The sequence below is a fragment of the Paralichthys olivaceus genome, chromosome 11 (assembly GCF_024713975.1).
Source record: "Paralichthys olivaceus isolate ysfri-2021 chromosome 11, ASM2471397v2, whole genome shotgun sequence".
Lineage (NCBI taxonomy): Eukaryota > Metazoa > Chordata > Actinopteri > Pleuronectiformes > Paralichthyidae > Paralichthys > Paralichthys olivaceus.
This window is the reverse complement of record NC_091103.1, coordinates 5,164,609-5,187,633: the sequence shown is the minus strand read 5'-3', so window position 1 is coordinate 5,187,633 and position 23,025 is coordinate 5,164,609. Positions and strand designations below refer to the sequence as shown.

Below are 23,025 nucleotides of genomic sequence, written 5' to 3'. Positions count from 1 at the left end.
TGCACACACAAGCGCATGACAATTCACGCCAGTGCGGGGCGCTAGAGAGCGCAAACTCGCCCACATTCTACCGAAGAAGAAGAAGCTGCTGTGTGGGAGCCGCTCAGTTCCGCTCTCTGGTCGTCAGATCGTAGAGCCGCAGTCATGGAGGAGGCAAAACAGAAAGAGAGCAAGCATCCCGAAAAGACGGATGAGAAGACGAAGGACAAGGAGAAGGGCCAGCAGCCCAAAGACAAGGAGAAGGAGAAGAAAGAGGAGCAGGAGCTGGTGAGCGGGGACGTTGTTCTCATTCAAACGTGCTGCTCGGGAAACGTCACGGGGAGACAGAGGAGATATTTTGCCTTAGTCACTGCCGCTTTGACAACATGGTGGAGCGGGCCGGAGTCAGTGTCTCTCAGCACAGAGGACTCGTGCACTCCCGGGGACTCTGTGCTCGGGTGTCTTATGAAGAGCTGCCACTCTGAGCTCTCCGTGTTTTGTCCGTCTTTTAAAAAAAACCACCCCCCTGCAGCTGTAACTCACAGCGTTAGCTCGCCTTAGCCTAGCATAGCCTCAACCGGTGAGCTAGCATTAGCCCGCTAGTTGTTATCGCCGCCGTCCTCAGTGTGTGTGTGGTGTTAGCTCTGCTCGCCTTAGTGATAGCACGTACAGCTAGCTAGGGATAGCATTGGGTTGTAAACTGTATGACACAGCAGCCACACTCAAATGTAACAACAGACTGATTTCACAGGTTTAGGTTCAAGGTGTTGAGGATTTTAACTCGCCTGGTTGAGTTACACATGTTTTCACCTGTGCTGCTGCCTATCTTGACTTTTTCCTGACTAAGTAAAGGTTAAATAAAAACGTACAGTTAGCCTGGAGCTGGCTTGATTAAGCAGCCAACGCTGTCACTGGTCAGATTGTTTTCTGAAACGAGGAGACATATCTTTTATACACTTCTTTCACATTAAACTGAATATTTGAAGTCATATGATAGGATGTCTGTAAATGCACCGGTCAGGTTTTCACTGTTGAGGTGGACAGCTGCATCAGAAGCTCGACTGACAACAATGCTTGACATCATGTTTTTCAAGATCATAAAGTTACCAAGTTAAGTTTCAATCATCATCATCATCAAACTTATTTCAAACAACAGAACACACATTAGTGAATACATGTTGTCGCTGCCATCATGTTATTCTCAACTGAAAACTGTGGTCACCCCCCTCCTCTCAGATTAATTTGCTCCTGAGGTTTTTAATTTTTAAAAGTTTTATTCTCTTCTTTAATCACCTCAGTCAGAAGAAGACAAGCAGCTACAAGAAGACCTAGAGATGATGGTGGAGAGACTGAGTGTGAGTATTATATTTATTTATTTCCCCTCCATGTGTTACGGGGTAGCTTTCCTTTTACAAGGCAAATAAATGCACCATTTTCTACACATTGGCAGGAAGAGAACATAGCGCTGCATCGTCCTGCTTTGGAAGAGCTGCGCAGACTAATCCGATCCTCAACCACCTCCATGACCTCAGTACCCAAACCCCTGAAATTCCTGCGCCCACACTATGGCAAGCTCAAAGAGATCTACGAGGGCATGGCTCCTGGAGAGAACAAGGTAACATTGTGATGCTGCCAGAAAACTGAAAAACTCAAGTATGAGCACATTTTTCGACTTTTCAGTGGAACTGAAACTATGTGATGCCATCAACACAAGTGTATGGAATTGAAGCTACAGATTTTTTTTCTTTGACAAAAAAGGCTTTTTCCAAGGATGAAAACAACAGTATTAACGCATGTTTGTGTGGCATTTATTGTAAACCATTTCTATATTAGGATGAGTTTAAAATATTTGTTTGACATCAAATGTCTAATGCATAAATAGTGTAATAAATTTCTATTATTGCCAAAGGTACCAGAACAAAGCTACATCCATAGTTTTAGAGCCACTAAAACAGAAGTTTGGAAACGCTGCTGGAGACTTCGGGGACGAGATTTAGTCTTGACGGGCAGAAACTGAGATGTTTGTACAGTCTAGATATTGTATTTGCCAACAGCTCTTGTGCGGTTAAATTTTGCAATTATACAACTGCTTACATGCATATGGGATATTATTCAAGCAATCTATGACAATTCAGCAACTAACAACCAAATGCATCCTGTGGGCACTGGCACGTGCATGCCCAGTATACGATATGTGAGCAGGCATATGATACTAATTTTCAGGTCTGTTAGTATGGACAGGGATTAAAGCTGATACAGAGCCAAAACCCTTGTGTGGACAGAGATTGTTTCAGTTTGAAAATGTAGCAGTATGGATGTAGCCCCAAGAATCAAAGCACTAAAAACCAAGTGACACATGAAATAAAGTTCGCACTGTTAATGTTTTCTGTATTTGCAGCATTTCTGTGCTGATGTGGTCTCAGTGTTGGCCATGACGATGAGCGGTGAGAGGGAGTGCCTGAAGTACCGTCTGTTGGGCTCACAGGAAGAGCTGGCCTCCTGGGGACATGAATATGTAAGGTAAGTAAACTACATACATCTGCAAGTCATGTTGCTACTGTTGGAGCAGCAAGATAACTTATTACATAAGAAAACCGTGAGGGGTGTTGGGGTGAAATATAGTGTAATTTGGTGTTTGCTTCATTTTTGATGACTGTTTTTCTTTCCATCATTTTCCAGGCACCTGGCAGGTGAGGTGGCTAAGGAGTGGCAGGAGGTGGAAGAGAGTGACAAGGCACAGCAGGAGACGCTATTGAAACTAGTGAGGGAGATTGTGCCCTATAACATGGCCCACAATGCAGAGCACGAGGCGTGCGACTTGTTGATGGAGATCGAGAGGCTGGAGATGCTGGAAGACTATATAGATGAAAATGCTTATGGAAAAGTCTGCCTTTACCTCACCAGGTATGTCCAGGTTATACACTGCTCACAAACCCAAACATTAGTCATTAATAAAAAATTTAATTTAAATTTGTCACTGAAATACAACCGCTTCATTTCCTAACTTCTTTCCTGGTTCTAGTTGTGTGAGTTATGTTCCTGAGCCTGAAAATTCGGCTCTGCTGAGATGTGCCCTGAACATCTTCCGAAAGTTTAACCGTTATCCAGAGGCCTTGCGACTCGCCTTGATTCTCAATGATGTGGAGCTGGTAGAAAACATCTTCACATCCTGCAAAGACATGTAAGGACAAATTAACCACCATTCCTCGAGGGCATAAGATGGTCATCGTAATGATATAAGTTATTAACCCGTCAAGGTGGATGAACACATTAACATTTAATATCTCTTATCTGATTGCATTTTTTTTTTTGTTAGTGTCATCCAGAAGCAGATGGCCTTCATGCTGGGTCGCCATGGCATGTTCCTGGAGCTTAATGAGGATGTAGAGGACTACGAAGACCTGACAGAGATTATGTCTAATGTGCAGCTCAACAGCAACTTCTTGGCCCTGGCCAGAGAGGTAACTAATAAAAGCTGCCTAAGCTTTTAATTGCAGAGAGAATTTTGTGGCCTTTCTTTTAAAAACCTTTTATAAACACACTAATCTTCTCCTTCCCAGTTGGACATCATGGAACCCAAAGTCCCAGATGACATCTACAAAACACATCTTGAAAACAACAGTAAGTCCAGATGGTTTTATGGATGCTGTTTGTTGTGATTTACTGGCCACTGTGGCAAGTGAGCTGAAAGTTACTTATTTGTTCAATGATGGTGAGAAACATTGATTAAGCCATGTAGCGTGACCTCTACTCTGTATGTGTTAGGGTTTGGCGGGAGCGGCTCCCAGGTGGACTCTGCTCGTATGAATTTGGCCTCTTCCTTTGTGAACGGCTTTGTCAACGCTGCTTTTGGACAGGACAAGCTGCTCACAGATGATGGCAACAAGTGGCTGTACAAGAACAAGGATCACGGTAAATGAAAATGCACACAAATACTGTAGTATTTTTAGTCTTCAAAACCCTTTTTGCGTATTCCTCGCTGGACTTTCCCTTTCTTGACATAGCTGATTAACTGACATGCGTATATGTTTGATGATTTTGATCGTTTGTATATCACTGTTACTTTATTTGAATGACCAGTGACTAATGATGATCTCGTTTAGGCATGTTGAGTGCTGCAGCTTCCCTGGGTATGATCCTGCTTTGGGATGTGGATGGTGGTCTGACCCAGATAGACAAATACCTCTACTCCTCTGAGGACTACATCAAGGTAAACATTGGACTGGGAAGAAGGGATGAACATAGAGATTTTTTTTCTTTCAGATAACTGATGTGTGTTAACATATAATTAACCATCAAGATTAAAACAGCTAGTGCCTGACGTAATATTAACACTTATGTATGTCCGTCTGTTAAATTTGATGTTTTTTAAAAATCTGGTTCATTTTTACACCTAGAATCAGGGACACTCACAGTAAGAAAACAAGGATTCACTCATCACACACCTGCAGCACTCTCACTCTCACACACACACACACGCACTCTTTGCGATTATCTGATTAATCAGTTGGAATTGTTATTGTTGTTTGGCGGTTAAATGGATAATGATGAACATTCATATGAGGAATTATTGGAAATTTTTCAACAAAGATCATGTTACTTTCAGATAAAGACACGGTGTCAGTAACACAATCTTTTCAATATCCCATCAGTATCAACTCTGCTTCACCACAAATTTTGATAACCATCTCATAAATAGTTTTCGAATGATTTACTTCAGCACTTATATTGCAGAAAACCTCTACATTCCATTCTAACGTCTAGTCAGCCAAATCCTTTGTATTGACTGGATTACAACCGCTTGGGAAACTGACGCTCAGCATGACATGAGCTATTTTCAGGCTTATTACCATGGTGGAGACGCTATTAAAATCTAGTTCTCTGTTTTTTTTTTTTGTCTTATACTTGTGTCATGTGTCCCTGTATAGTCTGGTGCCCTCCTGGCCTGTGGCATTGTAAACTCGGGTGTGAGGAATGAATGTGACCCAGCCCTCGCCCTCCTGTCTGACTATGTTCTCCACAACAGCAATGTCATGAGGATAGGAGCCATCTTTGGGTGAGCTGAATGTTCACATACAGAAAGATAAACAGGGTTTATCGTTGTTTTTAAAAAGAAAAAAAAAGTTAGGTTTTCCCTGCTTATCTCTTTATTTTATTTCTTGTTCTGTTGTAAATAGTTGAGTCTCTCTAAGGATCAATAAAGTTTTATGTTATGGGGGCACTTTGGGGCTGTGTCTTGATCCTTGTCATCTTGTTTTCAGACTGGGCCTGGCCTACGCTGGCTCTAACAGAGAAGATGTCCTTTCTCTGCTTCTCCCTGTAATGGGAGACTCCAAATCCAGCATGGAGGTGAGGATGCATGTTAAGGGCTCTTCTCATTGTAGACCAGTATATGATCAGTTAAGCAAAGTTCAAGTGTGTATGTTTCATCCACAGGTGGTTGGAGTGACAGCACTTGCATGCGGTATGATCGCAGTAGGGTCATGTAACGGCGACGTGACTTCCACCATCGTCCAGACCATCATGGAGAAGAACGAACAGGAGCTGAAGGACACATATGCACGCTGGCTGCCTCTAGGTTTAGGACTCAACCACCTGGGTAAGAATTTTAAAAAAATAAAATAACTGAGGAGATTGTTTGAAACTGTGTGAAAGGAGCTATAGACCTATTATTAGCATCTGTCCTGAGAGATCCAATCTCGGGACAAATTTGTGTATGTTCAGATCTGAACTGAGGATGTAAGCAGAATACAATACACTAAGAGGTAATGTGTGACTGCTCTTTCTGAATCTTGTATTGTTCAAGATCAGTTTTAGAGGTCAGTTCCACCTTCTGCAATTTTTTTTTTTTTATCATGTTGCTCTAACTCTTGATTTTGTGTCATTCACTTTCCCCAGGTAAGGGAGAGGCAATTGAGACAACCCTGGCAGCTCTTCAGGTTGTGCCTGAACCTTTCCGCAGCTTTGCCAACACACTCGTGGATATCTGTGCATATGCAGGTCAGTCTCACAGTACACCCCCCCCCTTAAGATTTGATCACTAAATTTTATGGATTGCCAAAACTCAAATAAAACTCTTTTTTTTTTTTTCTCAGGTTCCGGCAATGTACTGAAGGTGCAGCAGCTTCTCCATATCTGCAGTGAGCACTACGAAGCCAAGGAGAAAGAAAAAGAGGAGGACAAGGATAAGAAGGATAAGAAGGACAAAGACAAGAAGGACAGTGCTGCAGATATGGGCTCCCACCAGGTAACATATTATCATTGCTCACCAACATTTCTCTCCATTATCAGTGCCTATCATCTGTATTATAAGCGTGTGTGAAGATATTTGCTTGAACAGATTAATAAACTGGTATTCTTTCCATGTCAGGGTGTAGCTGTTCTTGGTATTGCCCTGATTGCCATGGGGGAGGAGATTGGCTCTGAAATGGCACTACGGACATTTGGACATCTGGTCAGTAGCTCCTCTTACTTCTCTATACCAAATATGTTTTTGTTTAATTTTTACTGAATATATTATTTGTCACCCATTTCAAAATGTTGTTGTACTTCAAGCTTAGGAAGGAGAGGCCTTTGTACGTGGTTATCTTGACATAACAGCTCTTTCATATTTTCAGACCCCACCATTAGTCCACATCGTATCACCTTTGATACCATTCACTACAGTTTCTCTGTGCTCTGTCACAATAATTTCATGATGAAACGCAAGAAGAACAAAGCATAACTTGCTCCTTTCTGTCATATATCAACTATTACTACTTCGGTGTGACAGCTTAAATCTGCAATTAAAAGGAACTTAGGCCACATTTAGTTTTTTCTTGATCTGGGCATGTTGACCGTGCATTTACTCTTTAAAATTAAATTTGTCTGTATTTGTCCCATCAGCTACGTTACGGTGAGCCCACACTGAGGCGAGCAGTGCCCCTCGCTCTGGCTCTCATTTCTGTGTCCAACCCTCGGCTCAACATCTTGGACACCCTCAGCAAGTTTTCCCATGATGCAGACCCTGAAGTCTCACACAACTCCATCTTTGCCATGGGCATGGTGGGCAGTGGTAAGTAGGATTCTGGGCATTACGTGGCATAAGGTTAACTATGATATCATGGCCACCATAATATCAAACCCCGTAATCTGAAATCATGGTAACAGTGATAGTATTAGACTTGCATGTTTAATACCTTGTCTGTTGTTTAAAATAACATTTGCAAAACCAAGTGATGCAACAAGAGAACATGCAGTAAATAAAGACTATACCATTAAATAATAAACTAGATCTCATTCATTAAAACTCTGTTAAAGGGAGTAAAGATGACGTAGAATATTTTGAGTACAATTACAAAGTTACTTATTTTACACAGAGGGTTGTTGTGCTGTAGCTTTAAAACTCAGTGTATTAAAAGGCTTCTATCCTCATGAAAAAGTTAATTTATGTAATTTCCCTTCGTTAAAAACAGCGCTGACGTTTTTGAACAGAAATGTCTGATTACTTGAACGTCCATGTTACATATCTGCCATTTTTCAGTGACGCACTATGCCCCCCAGTCCTGCAAAAAAAAACCTTTAATGTCAACATCCTTAATACATTTAACAAATTCCACATTTTTTTCCATTTCCACAGGCACAAATAACGCACGTCTGGCCGCCATGCTTCGGCAGCTGGCACAGTATCACGCCAAAGACCCCAACAATCTCTTCATGGTCCGACTGGCCCAGGTGGGTGGCAGCACAAAAGGCACTTTATACCAGACTGTGTGTTTGAATAAGTATTGACTCTCTGCTGTTTGTGCCTCCACAGGGTCTGACTCACTTGGGCAAAGGCACACTGACACTCTGTCCCTACCATAGCGACAGGCAGCTGATGAGCCAGGTCGCCGTCGCCGGACTACTCACCGTGCTCGTTTCCTTCCTTGATGTCAAGAACAGTCAGTTCATTTTCCTCCCGCTGCACTTGCCTCAGCTCTCTGCTTACACTTAACGTTTTCCATCACGGTTATGCAAGTTTAATGTTGCCATCATTAGTGTTTTTCTTGTGTTCACATTCCCCCTGCTGTTCATTGTGTGCATTTCAGTAATCCTGGGGAAATCTCACTACATTCTGTACGGCCTGGTCGCAGCCATGCAGCCACGTATGCTGGTCACATTCGACGAGGAGCTCCGGCCTCTGCCCGTGTCAGTCAGAGTTGGACAGGTAAAGCTCATGATTACTTGGAGAATTGTAAAGAATGAAATGTTTATGGAAATTTGTAATCATTTGTAAAATAAACATTTTTCCAGATTAAATCTTTATCTTGAATCTATATCTCATGAGTTTGTATGATCTGTGTCCAGGCTGTGGATGTCGTGGGCCAGGCAGGGAAGCCGAAGGCCATCACAGGTTTCCAGACTCACACCACACCAGTGTTACTGGCTCATGGAGAGAGGGCTGAGCTGGCCACAGAGGAGTACCTCCCTGTCACCCCCATCCTGGAAGGCTTTGTTATCCTCCGCAAGAACCCCAACTACGAAACCTAGACTGAAGCCAAAAAGCCCACTCTCGTCAGTGTCTCCCTGTGTTTGTAAGGGTAGACCTCCATGGCTCTCGGAAGTTGTTATATTGAATTGTTTACTGCATGGCTGAAAAGAGCGAGGCAGGCCTATCCTTCTACCTTGCTTTGTCTTCTCACTGTCATCTGTGGCCCAGCACCAGCTATCATTAAAAATGGATGGCTGGGGTCTGGTTAATTGGACTGGTATGACACAGAGGGTTAAACTGGGACCTTATCTGCTCCGTATAGATGGTTCTCCTCATTGCTATAAGTTTGATCCATCTCTCACACGTGATGTAAATCAGCAGCTATACTGACTGGGGGCCTCCTCTACAGTGGGAATGTGTTTCAGTCATCAGTAAATGAATAAAAACTTTGCTCAGACCACATCAATAGTTCACATCTTGTTTTTGTTTTTTTCCTACTACTTTTATCCTCTATAATGTTTTGTAATTAGAACATTTACAAATATGTAATCTTCACATTTTTTGGGGGGGGGTGTTGTTTGTTAGAGTACTGTTCAAGGTTGAAACAAATAAAAACTCAGATCCACATGGTGGAAATCTTATGGCTGTGTGTTGATTGATTTAGATGCAGAGAAAGTCATGGAACTTTATCAAGCATTTTGAGGTTTCTCCACAAGGAGGAGCCACTTAGTGGAAGGAAAGCGCCTTGATACTAAATACACATGTATACTTAGTGTGTACACACAGATATGTATATATTCTAATGTTGGGGAGTAATGGCAACAGTAGTTCAGAATAAAATTCACTGTAAGTGTGTGAAGTAGGCTTCAAGGAATAATAACTCAGGTGTCTTGACATAAAGAACTTCAAGAGAATAAAGACTGATGCAACACTTCATCAGTGGCGACTTATGTGTCTCAGATAAATTATTTATATATACATGATTTTATATATATATATAGCCTATATGAGGTTGTTTGTGTAAAATGAACAAACAGATTATACCATCATTTATCAAATATTCAGATCTACATTATTAATGTGGCTGCTGGACACAAGTCATTCAAATCAAAATAATGTTTTCAAGTATCTTGGAATCAGTTTGTAGACTTTCACTTAATAATCATGTCAATCTGTGGATTGTCTTTAGAGATAATCACCTGGATGAAATTAGTGTCTGTTGGACATTGTTGTACTCTTCTTATAAGGGAACCACCAAAATCTGGCCCATGGAATCAAAATGAATATTTCTGATTTATCGATACAAAACCTTTATTTATTTGAACGAACATTATTATTATTATTATCCTGAATGGAGAATATAAATTAAGTTTTTTCTTATGGAGTAAAGTTTCTTTTCCCCTGAGTCCTCTTACAATAAAACAAACAATCACGTCTAATCACGTCGTTCACATGGAAACATAATAAAAGATAAGGCTTGAGAATATTTCCATGTCGACAGTACTGGGACAGTTTCACGTGATGGGATTTTGCCGGAATTACCTTGCTACCGGCTTCCGGGAAGATTTTCCGTCCGTCCGGCTCTGCGGACTCAAGGAGAGAAGGTAAAGCCTCGGTCCTGCGTCTGCTTCTCCGTTCAAATGCTGCTTTTCCCACAGATTCCTGCGAGTCGCTGCCACACGGAGGCTCCGCGGGGACACGTGTCTGTACGTCTGACCTGAAATGTGGAGATAAACCTTTCTGCCCTGACTTTTATTCACTGCTTTCTGAGGACTTGGTGGTGGCGGGGTTGTGGTGGTGGTGGTGGTGGGGGCTTGCTCCTGCTGTGTTTTCGGGGATTAGCCAGCTAGCTCGTCGCTAGCATCCCATGCTAAGACGACGTGGGTGTTCTTTCTTCAGTTTCGCTAGTTCGGTCACTAAGTTAATTGCGCCGTGCTGCCAAGTTGAGCTCCCACGGCTGCGTTTATACGCGTTTTATAATATGTGCGCGCGTGTTTCGTGTGACATGCGACGTGTTGCCTCACTGTGTTGTTGTTTTCGCCGGTAGCCGCAATTTATGCTACTAGCAACCACTACTGCGTGCTAGCTAGCGAAGCAGGAGGCTACGTAGGTAGCAGTAGGTCAAATCGCCGGCTGGGTCGAAGCCGGGTGTTGTTACCCTGATGTCAGCAGCCTGGTAGTAAGTGGCGGAGCTTGTGTTCTTCGTGTTCGTCTGTGTCTTTTGTGTGAAGAGATGTATAACATGAGCACTGTTAACTTGACACCTGGAACCATGTGATGGCGATGTAAAGTTGATGCCAGTGATCTGTAACCTCCTGCGTTTAGGCGGTGAAGCGTGGAGATCTCTAGTTACCCAGACAGCTGCAGATACGTGCTGTCAGACACACGGTTTGTCGGTGGGGACCCACACGCAGGGGTCCCGAGACACTGGTGGATGAAAGGATGGGACAGGTCGGATGTTTTTCCACCTTTTAAAGCCCGGGGGTGACAGCTCTTTCTCATCAGCATCACTTGTAAAAGCATCATGTCAACGAAAGCTGTCGCAGTGGTGGTGGTGGTGTTGAACCGCGTGAGGAGTCTGGAGGTGGCTGACTCAGTGTGGCCGGTTACAGGACTCATGTCCGTCACGACACCACTGACGGTGCTGCTGCTTCTGTGTTTATACCTGGTTAGCTTCGCACCATAGTTAAGTGATGTAGCACATCGCAGCTAGCGAATGAGAGCGTGCGAGCTAACGACCGGTAGCCACCTCCTCCCTAGCTTGACAGTTATCGAGGTTGGTGTCTCCATTCATTGACGCCTGCCCTCCATCCGTGACTCCCCGCAGCGCCGCTCGCGTCGGTACGGTTTGTGTTTTTTTTTTTTTACGTGAAACGGGTTGTTGTCATGGCCGATGTGGGCTGAGGTGTGGCTGGCACGAAGCCGGGCAGCTGTGATGTGCATCGCGCCAAGAGCAGGAGAAACCACGTGGTAAATCCAGATCGGGCCTAGGGAAGTTAGCAACACGGCTAACAGCACAACATCCAGCAGCACGTCTCCGCACCCTTTTTTTTCCCCCCTACGTGCAGGGTTTGCCTGTTTATTTCAATGCCTTGGAAATAACTGTGCTGGTAGTTCGTTGTGTGCGTGAGTAGACAGCCAGACACGCCCCTGTGTCACAGCAGAAGTGGCACACAGTTTTAGTGCAGAGCCTCTGGTGTTTCACCAATGGATGATCATCTTGCCACCTGCCCTCAGACATGTACCACTGTAGGATTGTTTGTTTAGAGGGCGACTGTGCGGGTATGTTCATGTTTCAGCCCTGGTGAGGATCACTTCACCCTGCTCGCTGCAGAAGGCATGTGGCAGGTGTTGAGGCTGCAGACTTGTGACCTTACTGCTGAGAATGCTGGTCTAAAATGGATGCTTTTAACTATGCATGGCTAATGGACAACATAGCTCCAATGGACAGATGTCCACCCCGAGTCTCAGTTTACCACTCCAGCTTTAGCCAGAAGAAGAAATGAATAAAGCATCATAAGACAAAATGCATGATCTGTCAGACGCAGGGTGTCTCAGTTTGTCTGACATGAGGACACTGCTCAGCTTCCTGTCGTGAAAAAGTGGAGTCTGGTTATGTGTGGGTTTTGGCAGAGTGCTCGTAAAACAGAGTAACATGGGCGGGCAGAACAAGGCTGCACTGGTGCGATGCTGTGTCACTGGTCCTGAACTTTCAGTTTGTGCGTCCCTCGCGCCTTGAAATGTCTGACTGAAGTGTTTGTCACTAACACTTTTCAGTTTTGTTTTAAGTTTTGACCAGTGCTGGTGGCAGACAGCAACACTTACATGTTGTAACTGAAATCTGCCACACTGTGAGTGTGGAGTTTAGAAGGGGTTGACACGTACCAGACAGACTTACCTCATGTTGGGGTCCGTTAGGACGCATCTTTTGGAAATGTAGTATTCAGTGTCTTTGGAGAGGATTCTGCACAATGGAGTTAAATTCAATATATCTTGGTTCCAACTGCTTTGATTGGGACAATTGTCCTGCAGGTCAGTGGAATTTTGCAGAAACCTTTTAGCTAGTGTACATAAGTCTGACTCCCTTCTCTTAAGGCTGGTGAATTTGAATACAGGCTTAAATTGTTTGTTTGTTGACTTGTTTCCTCGTGAAGGTTTGAGCAAAAATGCTTCTCTGTTGTACATAACGGGCTGTAAGCTAAATGTGAGCTTGTAGTTTACAGTTAAACTGATCCAGTAGAGTTAAGTGAAGCTTGCCACCACTGGGGGTTTTTGTGTCACTGTGTTACTACCACAGCCAACAGAATGGTTCTGTGGATTGACATTTCAGCTTGCAGGCCATGGAGCTGTAAACAACAGAGGAGTTACTGAATGTGTAAGTAAGGGGCAAAAGACTTTAAGTAAAATCTGAGTAATCATAGTGGTCTTTGTATGTTACTGCTTTTTTAAAGTATGTTGAAATCTGCTGCAGACCTTGAACCCACATTTACCTTTTTCTTCACGTTTGTGACCAGGCTGTAAAGTTGGTTCATCTCTCAGCATCAGTTGTATTGGGAAAAACAGTGAGCACCTCTTTTAACAACAATGCTGCACTGAGCATGCATGAATATAAATGATGTGTGGGCACACAGTAGTAAATTCACACCCGCTTTACTGTAGGTGACATGATAGCCAACTTCTTTTACAAAATGTTCTCCTCCTCTGCTCCTCAGTGGGTCATGGCAGTGCATGAAGAGGGTTATGCAACAGTTGAATGAGCATGTTTTACCAGTGGTGGTGCTGGTGGCTGGATCTCAGTGATTCTGCATGTCAGACCAGCTCAAATGACTGGGCTGTGTGATTAGCTGTGGGGTGAGGGGTGCCTTGCATTTGCTCGAATAACTCCCCCTAAAACACAGATTCCTGCAGAAATGAAGTGCTCTGATGTAACCCTCGTTGCTATTTCCGCAGGCTGTATCATGAATTTGTACTCGCTACACACTTTGCTCAAATTCTGCAGACTTATTCTGTGTGGTGTGTTAGTGGTGCAATCATTGTTTCAAGAATCATTCCTTCAGTGTCATTCCTTCAGGTTAAAATCATTTTCCCCAACAACAACTTAAGGTTTTTGAGTTGTGAGTTTGCCAGTAAGAGTAGTAAAGCCTCAGAGGTAGAGTCGGTTGTTAGTCTTAGACCCTATTTTAGCCCTGAGACTGGTGAGTCAGCATTTCATCTCCCAGCCAGCCCTGCTCAGTCTGACAATCTTTCTGTCTGCCGATCAGCTTTGAAGTGTCACTCCTCTTTGTGTCACAACCTCCGTTTTTATTTTATTTGAAAAAGTCTTAGATCAGTTTCAAATGATTAAGTTACAATTACATAGCAGAGAATTTGCATTTCATTCTCTCGCAGTGCTGCCATTCTCTAAGCTCCAAGGCTCCAGTGGGGACGAGCCGACCATCAGTGTAACTGTGTTTTTGTAAGCCAGAGATTTCATCTGGCTGTATGGAAACCCTCACTCAGTTAAAACCCATTGTCTTTCAGTCTCCTTTTGTTTGTGTGTTGATATAGTCATGGTAACCATGACGATTGTAGCCTTTTCTGCAGCGTGATTTCCTCTTCTTTGAAAAAAGAAAAACACCCTGATTCATCATGACTCAGGCTTTTTACACTGCTGCTTCTCTTTGTTGTGTGTGTGTGCGTGCGTGCGTGTGTGTACGTGTGTGTCAGGGCATGGGGCATGACTCAGTGGTAGAGTTAATGTGGGTTTTGGCTATAAATACAAAATGTGTCACTATTACAAGGACTTTAAAACCTGAGGACGATGATTACTTTGGAATCAGGAAATGACCTAATTCAAATACTTTGTAGTTCTAATGGATCTTTCTGGTCATAAGAATAGAACTGAACCCGGAAACCCTTTAGGTTAAATTGACGATAATAATGTGAACTACATGTTTTCACTTTTCACTTGGTGAAATATTATCCAGAGCAGGAACTTAACTGAAGAACTTAGTTTGTTCTTGTGGTACAGTTCATAATACTCATCTGGTTTTACCCTGTGAATTAATTATTGAATGGGTGTGACAGACGACATTAAGTAGGCAGCATATTCTTTGGTCAGATGAACCCAAAATAAAGTTTAGGTCAGACTGTGCTGACCATAAAACAACCACCTGTAATTATGTTTCCTGATTTGAGATTATAGAATATCTATAGAGAAGGTAGAGTAATGAGACCCCTCCAACAAAGAATCATATGAAGAGTGGCAGAATGCTACTGATTTGTTGAAGACAGGTATGAGACATTCCCAGGGCTGCAGGAGGAACAAATCTGTCTTCAAATGCTGCAGAGTAACTCCTCAAGTAAAAACAGTATAGATGCTGTGAAGTTAAACTGAAGTGTGCTATGATATGCTCTCTGGTAACAAGGTTTCCCCTTCTGTCTTCCCTGTAGGAAAAACGGTTCCTCAGTGTAACCAGACCTGGGACCTTAAAAGATTCTTAACTGTAAGTACAGTATATAAGCTGTGACTACTAACAGGAAATATCAGCTTTGGATTTACCCCTCTGCTTAAGGAGGAGGAAGTAAACCGTTGCTTTTTCCCCTTAGTCTAGTCAATCCTTCCTGCTATAATTTGTACTACATTGTCGCCCAGTGTCGCAGGCGTGCTGAATGAGACAACAACTTCTGAAGTGACTGGTTATTTTTATAACCTATGACCCACTCTCTCTTTCTGCAGATTTGTACACAGGTCCACATCCGCCTCCCCATGCAGAACTCCATGAAATGAATAAAGCACCACAACCTATAACGGGACTCCCCTCCGTCCCCCACCCGGCCCCCTCCCCTGGCCTGTCTCAGGTACTGATCCATGCTTCTTCACTATCTTCACTGGCTCTTGAAGGGCGTGTTGCTCTGTCCCACTTTGTTTCTTACAGAGGAAAAAAAAAAGGGGGGGCTCTCGTAACACATAATGAAAAACAGATCACACAACAATGCACTTTCTCTGGTAGGGAAGGGTTACAGCAGCAGCCACATAGGGAAGGGTTACACACCCACTCACACAGTCTTTGCACTCAATAGTAATTGTCAGAAGTAATGCAGCGAGCTGCCAGTGTAGCTTGTGCTATGATGAAGCTTGTGGTTGACGCCTTTGTCTGTGTGGTTCTTTAAATTAAGAGGGCAGGAGTACAATCAATTCCGAAGGGTTTAACCCTTCCTACTCAAGCTACAGTGTTTTTCAATTCCTTTGTTTGCTCACCATCAATCTTGGAGCCCTATCGTCTGATGTTGAATTAGCGTCTGGGGGCAATGGACAATATTTTGGGGCTGCTTATGTAGACATCATCGCAAGACTCAGTCCTCTTGTCATCATACACTGTTTACAGTCCAAGTTTCTTTCCATACAAGTCAAATTTTTCTCCACACAAAACACAAACAGTGATACTCTTTATAGGTATTTTAGGTCCAGATGACATTTTGGCTAATCCCTATCAACGGCTATCTGCACATGAATGCAGATGAATTAAAAAGTTGATAGTCGATGCCTTTGAGTCAGTGTGTTCCATCTCTTTTGCTCTCCACACAGACTGTTTACTTGCGGGCAACCAAAGCCTGCCCAAACATAATTGCTCAAACGAGAACCCAGCACCAAAATGTTGTCCCTCCCTTGCAGATTCTGTAAGAATGTATTTATAGAGATTAGGTCACCGTTAACTTGGAAAAGAAAAGATGCTGGTATCATGAGAAAACACATCAGAACAATACCCTGAGCACAAATATTGGCCTCAGTACCTATGCACCTTTCATCCCACTTACTCCCTGGGTCTCCTGCATCCCATTCTTCTGCTGTTGATATCACTTCCTGTCTCTTGCAGCCCTCATTCCCCCCCGGGCAGCCCCCTTCTGTTGTGTTTGCAACCCCGCAGCCTCCACAAATGAACCCAACACCACAGACCCGACAGGTAGGCCTGCCAACTGTTCACCCAACCCTGCAGCACACAGTCCATCCCAGAAAAAAACTGTTTCCATCACATATCTACAACAGAGTACTAGGGCCATATCTAGAAATAAAATCGGAAAATTTAACCACTACCAAATATTTTCTCTTTAAAACAGGTATTTTCTGTGTGGTTCTTTAATTCTTGTGAATTTAAGACATCTCTCCTAATGCCACAACTTTATTTTTGGTAAATTTACAACATTTCTCTCATATTCTTAAAATCTCCAATTGTATCCCCCTTTACTTGGCCCCAATACTCCGCCCTACATATCAGAGACAGTAGTTCTCAAGTTATAGTATAATTCAGTCAAGTTTTGTTTTCTGTAATTCCTGGCCCTCACTTCTGTCAGAGAAATCTCAGACAAACCAATCCAGATAAAAAGCCTGGATAGAAAGTATTAAGATCTTTTCTTCATACTGCTTATGTGTGCAACCTGTCGCTATCTGAAATCCTCTCAGCAGAAAACACAGTGTACAGACTTTTTATTCCTCAGAACATTTGCATGTTTGTTTGCTTCTCACCAGTCCTGCACCATTTTAGCTGTCAGTCAGCCTGCCCTTTATATGCCTCACAAATTCTAACATCTTAGTGTGCTACATGCTCGCACAGGCCTTACCTACATGGTTTAAACTCTTTTCTCTCTTCTACCTCTTGATGCAGGAGTAAATGCAAGTAGCTCAGAGTATTTAAATTCAGTCCTGCTGTATTGTTCGGGTTAAATTTTTTTTTTCTTCAAATTGTTTAAATAAGATGGATATACTGTAAATAAATTGGAAAACAGGTGACAAAAACAAATGAAAGAAAAAACGTTTTCTACAGAAAGTGGGCGTGCCTCTCCGCTATAATGGTCAGGAAACTGTTAATGAGTTTGGCCGTTCACTGACAGAACTGACAGAACCCTGTCATGGATCTTGTGCTTTTTCTAACCTCTGCTATGTCTGCCTCTCCTCCTCCTCTAGTTTGCCCCAGGGCCCCGACCTTTGCACCAACAGGTACTAACAGCACAAGTGACTAACATGACAGGGATTGGATGCATGGGTTTTATTTTTTCTTGGATGAAAATACTTACAGGTTCCAAGTAGAGATGTTCCAATACTGATTCTAATATCTGGATTTACCCATCGGCAGAAACCAAATACCAAACTGCAAACCCTGCCGTCCCCATCATTTTTCCTCTGCTGCACCAACCGTCATGTTGGTCAACATATTTGTTTGCTAAATTAGCCAGTTAATTGTTAAATGAGCTTTAGTTTCAATGTTATTCAAGACGAATTAGAACTAGTTTATGAGGAGACAATGTTCTGCCTATTGTCTGCATGCTGCTTGTTAATTCACTGCGTGGCTCAGAATGGATGGTTCCTGGGCTTTCTCTAACTGATGATGGTGTTCTTTCTCTCACTCCTTCTCTTCCCACCCTCCTGTTGCCTCCATGTGATGTGTGTCTGTGTGTGATCTGTGTTTTTTGCTGCTGAAGGGAAGCTTCAGGTCGCTACAGGTAACTGATCCCTTTTCTTCCAGTTTTTCCTTCATTCTTTTTTCCCCTCATCCGCTTGAGAAGTGCTTATATATGTGTGACTAATATTTGGCAGCTTTGGTCTTTGTTGGCTTGGTGTCATTGCGCTGGCTACGGCGGTTAGCTCCCAGGCGAGCAGCAGAATGTCAATGAGGAGGCTCTGAATGAACCTGCATTAGCTGCTTTATCTCTCCTGGCAGACATGCCCAATATGTTTCCAGTTGGAGTGTAGCCACAGATTCATGGACAAACTTTAAGCCTTGCTGTTAGGCTGGACAAGCCACCTCCACTTGGTCAAAGAGATTAAATCAATTCAGCGTACTAGGACTATGTTTATGTCAGAGGTTTCAGAACGATAACTAATAACTCCCTCATTACTTTGTCTCCTTTTTCTACCTAATTCATCCCATTAATTTCCCCACATTTTCCTTTCATCCTGTTCACCTCTCGCTTATCTTTCCCACTATCATCTACATTTGTTCTATGTCTCTTAATCTCCATCCTCACCTTTCCCCTACTATTTATTCTCACCTCCCTGTTGTCCAGCCCTACTACACCAACAGGGCCAGCTTGCCTCCTGGTAGTGGGCCGCGAGGTGTCCCTCCCAGCAATGCCCCTCGACCCGTGACGCCCACCCATGTGTACCAGCCAGGCCCTGGCTCGCAAATGATGATGATCCCTGGGCAACAGTTGCCCTTCCCCAGCTCGCCCCAGGGACCCGCCTACTTCATACCGGGACAGGTAGGGGCACAAACTGGGTTGTTTTTAGCTACTGACGCTGCCAGATTGTCCTTATACACGAACCAGATGGTGTAAATAATTGGCACACCACAATGACACACTTAATTTTTAAAGTTGAAAGAGAAGAAAATCATTTTCCTTTTTATGCTTGTGTAAATATGAAGCCTTTGTTATCCACCCAGTGTTGGAATAAATTCTCTATACATTGGAGACAGGAAGTATTACGTCCTGCATGGGTCCCTTTTTTGGAACGGACCTGTTACCCGTAATTATCTCCAAGTCCAATCCAGATCCGCTGGGACTCGTTAATTTAATTCACACGACCTGACCCGTCACCCGTGATGAAACACACATTCAACATACACACCAACTAAATCCGCTCTCTCATCAACTAGGTTATGTCCTCCTTGTCCTGTTCTGGTGGCTGAGTTGTGTTCTTGTTAAAGTATCTGCATTGTCATAGCAACTGTCCTGCCTCCGTAACAACGTGCCAAGCTTGGGACTATCAGAAGCTTATAAATTGTGGCCCTTTTTTACAAGCAGTAAAACCACTGAGCGTACAGTAAACACTTGAAAAGTTGAGGTGGACTGATTGACACTTTGATGCATTTTTATCACCATCTTATGATTTTTTCTTGTTTCTCTCTTTCCGTCTTATCTTCCATGTTCCCTTCTGTTGGTTTCCTTAGTACCGGTCAGCTACCTACGTGGCCACACCCCAGCAATACCCAGTCCCAGCAGGCACCCCAGGCTTTTACCCAGGCACCAGCCCAGCTGAATATGGTACTTATGGTAAGAGGCTCTACCTGGGGCCTCACCTGAGAGACACACACACACACACACACACACACACACACACACACAGATAGACACTTAACAGGGCTTTTACATTAACACAGGCCCCTTTTTATACAGAGATCCTGTCACAGTGTTGTTAAAAATACCCCTCGTGTTTACACTGAACCAATCAAAGCCACCATACTGCTGCCTCAGTATCCCAACTGCCCCCAATGCTGTGTCGGGATCAGAGGCATCAGAACACCGCCTGCCTCCGTCTCATCAAACCTCTGTTACTGCCAGCAAGCGAAGGTCCAACAACTTCCAAAGCTGATCAGTTTAAGAAGCAAAACATTTTTAAACTTACATGTACCATGTCTGCAACATTACAACACTCCTTAATGTAATGTTAGGAATTGTTTTGCAAAAGGCAGACAGTATGACACGCTTACAAAGATAACCACATGAAAAATCCTCTGCTGTGGTATCTGATGACTCACATATTGCTGTTACCAAGGTTTTCAACAGGTTTTCCACTTATCATTTCATGTGTTATCTGTCGTCCTCATGATTTCAGGTTGTTTGTGATGTTCTTAGTTGCTTTGGAAATCTGAGCTTTGTCCATTTGCTGTCTTTATCACCTAAGTATTTGTTCTGAGTCTTTTCATAGAGTTTAAAAAAGGAAGTGGTCTTTAATAAATCACTTATTCTGATGTTGCTATTAATTATTGTTGTCCTAATCTTAAAGGCCAAAATGCCTCCTCTGTGTGTCGAACATCGTCTTGCTTCGTTTGAAACAAGACAGTAATAGACCAGCAGGTTTCAGAGGCAGGAATGAAGCTCAGTGTATCCACTGAGAATCTGTAGCAGATTGTTTAATGTTTGGGGGAGTGTTCCTCATAAGAACAGTGACATCTGTCAGTTGTGCAATGACATTCACCATCACACATGGAGAAATCCGCAGAGATGACTCTCTGTCAGCTAACGTGGACCATATGACCATAATGAAATGAAGTTTTAAGACATGCTGTTGTCTTGGTGACGTTTGTGAAACAGGTACACCAGAAAAATAAATGAAATCATGAATGTCAGTGTACATAACATCTGTATCCCAGATTAATGTGTCTATAATGCACACAAAAAGTGGCCATCAACAAAATCTCATACATATTAATGTATCTCTGTGTTTTACTTTGTTTATATATTACCACCATATTCTGTTTTCATAAACATGCATACCTTCACATCTACACAGTACAGTAGCACTGCAGACACGTTGTCTTGTGATCCCGTGGGTTGTCGCACCCTCTAGAGGTGACTGAGTGTCAGTACACCACAAGAACTGACAATGCCCTGAGCAAACCTGCTGACCCCCCCCCCTACTCACCAGCAGGCATCTAAACTATGTGTTGTCTTTGTTTAAACTGTAGCTCATCAGCAATCGAACGCACAGGCCTGAATAAAGGACTGTAAAAACACAGTTCTTCCTATTAAGCTATTCATGCCCTTGCTCTTTGCACCTCACCATGCAGTACACCCACCCTGTGATGTGCATGGTGCTCGAACAATACCTCTGCACACTCTGCACTTCTGCAGATCTGCTAAGGGAAATGTGATTTCACACAGAGGTGTAACCAGCTTGCATTCAAAAAAAAAAAAAAAAAAAAAAGGTTTACATTTTTTCAAGCAGAAAATGCAGCAATGAAAATCAGTGTATTAAGCAGCTAAATTGAGCCAAGATCCGTCTATAAAGTTTTTCAAATGAGCTATTCTCTTCAAGGGGTTTGTGATATGTGTTGGTTAGACTCTAACCATATCATTTGGTTTAAGCTCATCTTAGATTTGACTTTAGTGTCAATTTAGTGACTTTCCTTTGCTTGTGCATGCAAGTAATGTTCTTCTCAGTATCAGGCAGTATGAAATAGCTGCCTGTGGTGTTTATTTGTGTGACTGTCGCATATGTTTGTGTCGGACGGTGTGTGTCACATTGCTAGTTCTGCAAATCACATGTCACGACATCAGGTTGGCATCTGACCCTAAATACGTGGTCATGTGACAGTGAGACATGGCTCTCAAACTCTGGTCCCTGATCTGCTGTTTGCTTTGTATACACACACACTGGAAATAGTTCAGACAGTGGTACAGATATATTCTGTATCTGAGCATAGTTTTTTTCTTTCAGGACCATTATAAATCTTTGGTTAGTAGTAACAATCCCAGAATATCATTCTTTTATCCTCCACTCCCCAGCGCTTTTAATCGGTGCCATCTCCCTGACCACTGAGTCCTTTAATAGCCATCAGGTAAAGACACACACACAAACATAGTGCTGACGCAGTATCTGACTATTTTTAAGACTCCCTCCCCCGAAGTTGAGTGATTTGATGAACTAATCCCCTGAACATACCCTACCAACCCTTTTTGTAGTAAACAATCCAGTGTGTACCAGCATGGATTACATCAGTTGTCTGTTGTGATAAGATAGGGGCAGCCCTCAGCCAAATTAGAGCCACTCTAATTCACACAACTGTTCAGTTTTAGTTTACTTGCCAGTGCACTGTGGAGGGGGAAAGGAAGGAAAAGAGGGAGGGAGGTAAAAAAAAAAAGTGAAAGGCAGGGAGGAATCAGGAAGGTCAGAGGGAGGAGCAAAATGGAGACACGCTGCAAGAGGGAGGGCTGAGCATAAAAGAAGTCATTCTGAGAGGGCACCTGTAGAGAGGACAGGAAAAAGTCAGAGAGGGGGGTTGACGAGAAACCCCCTCTCCATTTTCTGGTTAAGCGCAGATCTGCTTTCAGCAGGCATTCAACATGGGGAATCGTGGGTCTCAAGAGCAGCAGGACTCAGAGGGTAGGTGTCGTGTAGATAGTGTGTCCCCCTCTTTCATTGCTCTCTCAACCTCCTGCATTTCTTGAGTCATATCTCAAGTCTCTTATTTACAGTATCAGGACACTGTCCAAGAAAAGTCTCATTCTGCCTTCTGGCCTTCTGCTTCCCAGCATGTTCCCCTTCAGCCCCTCGCTGTCCTTCTCTCTCTCCGTCTGTCTTCCCTCCCTTTCCCTCTTGCAGGCTCACTCTCTTCCCCCAGCCGGTGTGGGTTTTTGACTATATTTAGGCCGAGCTGCTCCTGGTCAACAATGCAGACTCAGTAATGTGAGTTAGACTGAAATGCATGCAGAGGGGGAGAGAGGCCGAGCAGGAGCTAGACTGGCTGAAAGAGAGGCCTTCTCAATCAGAGGATTTTATGATCCCAGTCCTTTTGAAAGTGGGCAACATCTGACCTGAGCTGTAGCTGGGTTCAGGTACAAGGCCAGGTAATATCACTGAGCTCTTGGATTACTTGTTGACGTCATTGACAGGGTGGGCTAATCGAAGTTCTTTGAACTGTTCTTTTTTTTTTTTTTTTTTTTTTTTTTACTCTGTCTTTTCAGGAGCAACTGTCTTGATTTGATTCATGAATGTGACATGATGATAACTATATAATTTAGAAATGGGAGAAACCATTGCACAGAGTGAGATATTGCTTTGTCATGGCCTGAAGGCCTATACCTGTGGTGCTCTCCAGGTGCCATGTCGGCTGTGC

At 43.3% G+C, this 23,025-nt stretch overlaps 2 protein-coding genes across 22 annotated transcripts in view; both read left to right on the top strand.

Moving 5' to 3' along the window:
• The first annotated feature begins 35 nt into the window (after positions 1-35).
• Positions 36-9,072, top strand: psmd2 (proteasome 26S subunit ubiquitin receptor, non-ATPase 2). The gene is made up of 21 exons (XM_020095164.2): positions 36-267; positions 1,278-1,334; positions 1,430-1,594; positions 2,378-2,499; positions 2,659-2,883; positions 3,002-3,160; positions 3,296-3,440; positions 3,540-3,600; positions 3,745-3,891; positions 4,083-4,189; positions 4,908-5,035; positions 5,241-5,328; positions 5,416-5,578; positions 5,878-5,979; positions 6,075-6,226; positions 6,350-6,433; positions 6,865-7,033; positions 7,598-7,692; positions 7,775-7,901; positions 8,049-8,167; positions 8,308-9,072. The coding sequence occupies exons 1-21, from the start codon at positions 145-147 to the stop codon at positions 8,488-8,490; spliced, it is 2,721 nt and encodes a 906-aa protein (XP_019950723.1). The 5' UTR covers positions 36-144; the 3' UTR covers positions 8,491-9,072.
• An 867-nt stretch (positions 9,073-9,939) lies between these two features.
• LOC109634539 (eukaryotic translation initiation factor 4 gamma 1-like) overlaps positions 9,940-23,025 on the top strand; it is a 34,008-nt gene continuing 20,922 nt past the window's right edge. Inside the window, exons 1-8 of one of the 21 annotated variants that reach the window (XM_020095101.2) lie at positions 9,940-10,035; positions 14,864-14,916; positions 15,150-15,271; positions 16,288-16,374; positions 17,373-17,405; positions 17,888-17,908; positions 18,473-18,667; positions 19,357-19,450. In XM_020095101.2, coding sequence (XP_019950660.2) covers positions 15,197-15,271; positions 16,288-16,374; positions 17,373-17,405; positions 17,888-17,908; positions 18,473-18,667; positions 19,357-19,450 — 505 coding nt within the window. In that variant the 5' untranslated portion in view covers positions 9,940-10,035; positions 14,864-14,916; positions 15,150-15,196. Of the gene's footprint in view, positions 10,138-10,424; positions 10,611-11,223; positions 11,402-11,497; positions 12,807-14,863; positions 14,917-15,149; positions 15,272-16,287; positions 16,375-17,372; positions 17,406-17,887; positions 17,909-18,472; positions 18,668-19,356; positions 19,460-22,143; positions 22,293-22,616; positions 22,757-23,025 lie in introns of those variants that run through there. The other 20 variants (XM_020095096.2, XM_020095097.2, XM_069534375.1 and 17 more) reach the window with 20 other exon arrangements.